A 3608-nucleotide genomic window follows, 5' to 3' on the forward strand; every position below is an offset into this window, starting at 1 on the left:
CAGGAGCATCAACACAAGCTTGTCAGCTCAGTAGCTCTAGGGAGCCTTGTAGAATGCTAAATGGTGTATAATTTAGAAGGCTTGATGCAAATTTGGTTCTGCCTCTTCTTTCAGGTGGTTGTCGGCCTGTGGTAAGCAAGCAAACCTATGGACGTTGTTTTGCTTAATTCATTGGACGTTTCACCTGCTAAACTTTAAGGAAGTGAATAATTTATATTTCAGATTACAGAAAGGAACCAACTCCTTTCACTGCTGCTTCCTTATCTGTCAGTGCAGTTTATTGATGAGACTGAGGTGAGGATACTTTTAATTGGAAGTAACTTTACTAACTGAATAAACCAGATATTCAAAGGATCACCTTTCACAGGCAGCTTGTTTAAACAATCTAATGTTTGTTTCTTTGTTTTCCTGCTAAATTATAGGACGTGTATCCCTAACAAATCAGGATGGAAACAGCAACATTCACTGACACCACACCCAGCATCGACTATAGTGATTTGAATCCACCATGCGAGAATTACAACCTCTTTCAGTTTGGTGTCATCTTCACTGCCATCTTGAACTCCGTCATCTTCTTCTTCAGCCTGCTTGGAAACAGCCTGGTTTTCTGGATTGTGGTGAAATATGAACATCTTTCCTCCATCACCAACATTTTCATCATGAACCTCTCCATCACAGACTTTATTTTTTCTTCCATGCTTCCATTTTGGGCAGCGTACCACATGTTTGGATGGGTCTTTGGAGAACTGCTCTGCAAATTCATGAGTGCTGTTTTCTCAGTTGGATTTTACAGCGGCATAATCATATTGACGATGATGACCATTTACCGGTACTTGGTGGTGGTCCATCCCCTCGTGGCTCTCAGGTCGCGCAAGCGTGTGTCCGGCTTAATTCTGTGTGGGATTATTTGGGTCATGAGCTGCCTAGCCACTGCACCTGTGCTGATTTTTACCACTGTTAGAAGAGACAACAGTGATTTCCTCAAGTGTGAGTATGCCAGCGACGCCTGGGAGGAGTTCGGCATATACCAGCAGAACTTGTTCTTTTTGATTTCTTTTGCTATCATTTCATTCTGCTACTTCAATATACTCCGGACTATTCTGCGTTCCCCCGCCCAAAGGAGGCAAAAGACGGTGAAGCTCATATTCATCATCGTAGTGGTGTTTTTTCTGAGCTGGGCTCCTTACAATATTTTGATGTTTCTAGAACAAACAGATCTTCTGGAGTTGGATTGTGAGATGAGTAAGCATCTTACATTCGCCTTGTACATTTGTGAGAAAGTGGCCTTTTCTCACTGCTGCTTGAACCCGGTGCTGTATGCCTTTGTTGGGATAAAGTTCAGTAGGCATTTGAAGCGCATGTTCCTTCGATTCCGACCTTGCAGCTACCAAGAGCAGAACACAAGTGTGAGAGTGAGCGCCCACGACAACTTACACCATGAAGATTTCTCCGTGTACTGACACAGTTCTATGTTGCAGGTTGTGCGATGCTGCAAAATTTGTTTTCTCACAACCTTCATGACATTGGGTAGAAAAAATGTGCTTTATCCAACACCTGCTTGAAAATTGTGAGTTCTGTAGCAATTGATATCACGTAAAATAAACAGGCATTTGCCGCTGTACATAGGAAAACAATCTACAAAATGCTAACTTCCAGGGGAAACGTGCGCTTAACTGATCCATCTTGGATGTGTTTGATTGGAGTAAGAATCACCTCGCAATGCACTTAAAATGATCCTTGAAGGCCCAGAAACTTTGCAGTTTCCGGTTTTAGTTTGCCTTGGCTGGTACAAACATAACGAATTTCAAAATCGAGAACTTTGACAAACTTTGGTAGCATAAAAAGCTTCTTACAACCACATTGAGAGTAAATACATCAGCAGGCCCCATAAACCTTCGCGTGTGTGTGCAAACTGGTTTACAATAATGAAATGATGAGAGTACCATGAAGTAATGTGCGTCCACGTTTACGAATTTTTTTTTTTTTTGCCGGAGCGGGACTAAAATGTGCGTTTTAAAGCATTTCTTGATTGAAACATTTTAATTTGAAAGCGTTGGCTAAATATATAATGTCATATGATAATGTATCCTCTTATCCTTAAAAATAGTGGCATATAACAATGTTCAACGGCATCCATGTGTATTGTGGATTGGATCTTAGACCCGCTGACTATAAGCCATCCCAACGTGCTCGTATTGCTCGTTCATAGATTATCCATTGCTGGTGAAGCCAGTTCCGCCCGCCCTTTTTCCCAATAACGGCATTATGATGAGATGAGCTATTATGAGGAAATGATAAGGTAAGCCGTGGGTCTTTTTGGTTAGGGCTAGAGCTGTGGGCTTTAAAACTGGGGGACCAGTTTCGAGTGTCGTCGTCGTCGTCGTCAGCTTAATATCCTACGATTCTGGGTAAATCACTTAATCTATCCCTGCCTCGAAAATGAATGTGACCTGTGTGATGTAACTGGTGCTCATGTAAACCCCTCCAATACATAAGGGTCGAGCTTGCCCTATAAAAAAACTGTTCAAAATAATCTGATCACAAGAATGTCCTACAATTACAGAGGAGGCTCCATTTACAAAGACCTTTGTTCACCAAAATTGAACTTAAGTCTCCAAATATTTCGAATTTGGAATTCACACTATTAGATCAGTTTCTCACCCATACTATTACAGCAGCCTTGTGTAATTTTAAATCTGAACGAACTTGCTCTTTTGGTGGGTTTTGGGGGCGGCCCTGCTTGCCTACTTGGATTAACAACGACATACAAATCTGTGGCTATTCACAAAGCTTTGCTCATTTCTATCCTTGACATGGTCAAATATTTATTGAAACTCCCCCATAAATGATGTAGGTGAAGGATTTGTCCAGGGGTAAAATAGTAGAAAATGAAAACTAAGACCCTCAGTACGACTGGTACAATTTGACCCTGAGTGGTAACTCTGAGTAGAATCCATCTGTAATCATAAATCTCCCCAGGCCTGGAATATTTGGGACTGCAAACTACAAATTTTATAATTCCAGGTACTGAGACATTGGACCCCAATTTGCCAAAGCCCACCCTGCATACTCGACTCCAAAGGCAGAACTGTGGAGTGCTTTGACGTCATGCACTCCTGCACCAACCAGACCCTCACTAATCTTCCTCGGGCCTGCCAACTCACACGGTGGTGCCATGTGTCAAAAAATATCAGCTTACTTTACACGGTCTCCTAGTGAAGAGCCAATATCACACAGTATATTCCCACATTGGCAGATTACTTACACAAATGAGCCACATCTTTCTCATTTATGTGGGGAAAAGCACTACTGGCAGCCATGGGGTCACTGGCAGTAATTAAAGTGTGTAACAATCACTTTGGGTGCCAAAAACATGCCAGGGGGGTCACACCTCAGTGTATGTTAAGGCAGTATCTGAGGATTGCTGGTCCCTCCTTAGTCATGCAGGAGAACTTCTAGAAGCCTCAAGTGTCCTGAGTAGGACCAATCTGCATCCCCCAGACAGGTTTGCCCACTCCTGAGCATAGTGTGCAGTGCGAGCCTCTATTCAGAGACTGACCGGAAAAGCAAGTAGCAGCTCTCTGGACAGGCCTCAGCCAGCTCACTGA

At 42.7% G+C, this 3608-nt stretch overlaps 1 protein-coding gene across 1 annotated transcript; it reads left to right on the plus strand.

The window, feature by feature from the left end:
* The first annotated feature begins 441 nt into the window (after window positions 1-441).
* On the plus strand, window positions 442-2459 carry XCR1 (X-C motif chemokine receptor 1). Its single transcript, XM_069206379.1, has one exon. The coding sequence runs from the start codon at window positions 447-449 to the stop codon at window positions 1458-1460; it is 1014 nt and encodes a 337-aa protein (XP_069062480.1). The 5' UTR covers window positions 442-446; the 3' UTR covers window positions 1461-2459.
* Window positions 2460-3608: the final 1149 nt, after the last annotated feature.

This window comes from Pleurodeles waltl, chromosome 2_1, assembly GCF_031143425.1.
Source record: "Pleurodeles waltl isolate 20211129_DDA chromosome 2_1, aPleWal1.hap1.20221129, whole genome shotgun sequence".
Classification (NCBI taxonomy): domain Eukaryota; kingdom Metazoa; phylum Chordata; class Amphibia; order Caudata; family Salamandridae; genus Pleurodeles; species Pleurodeles waltl.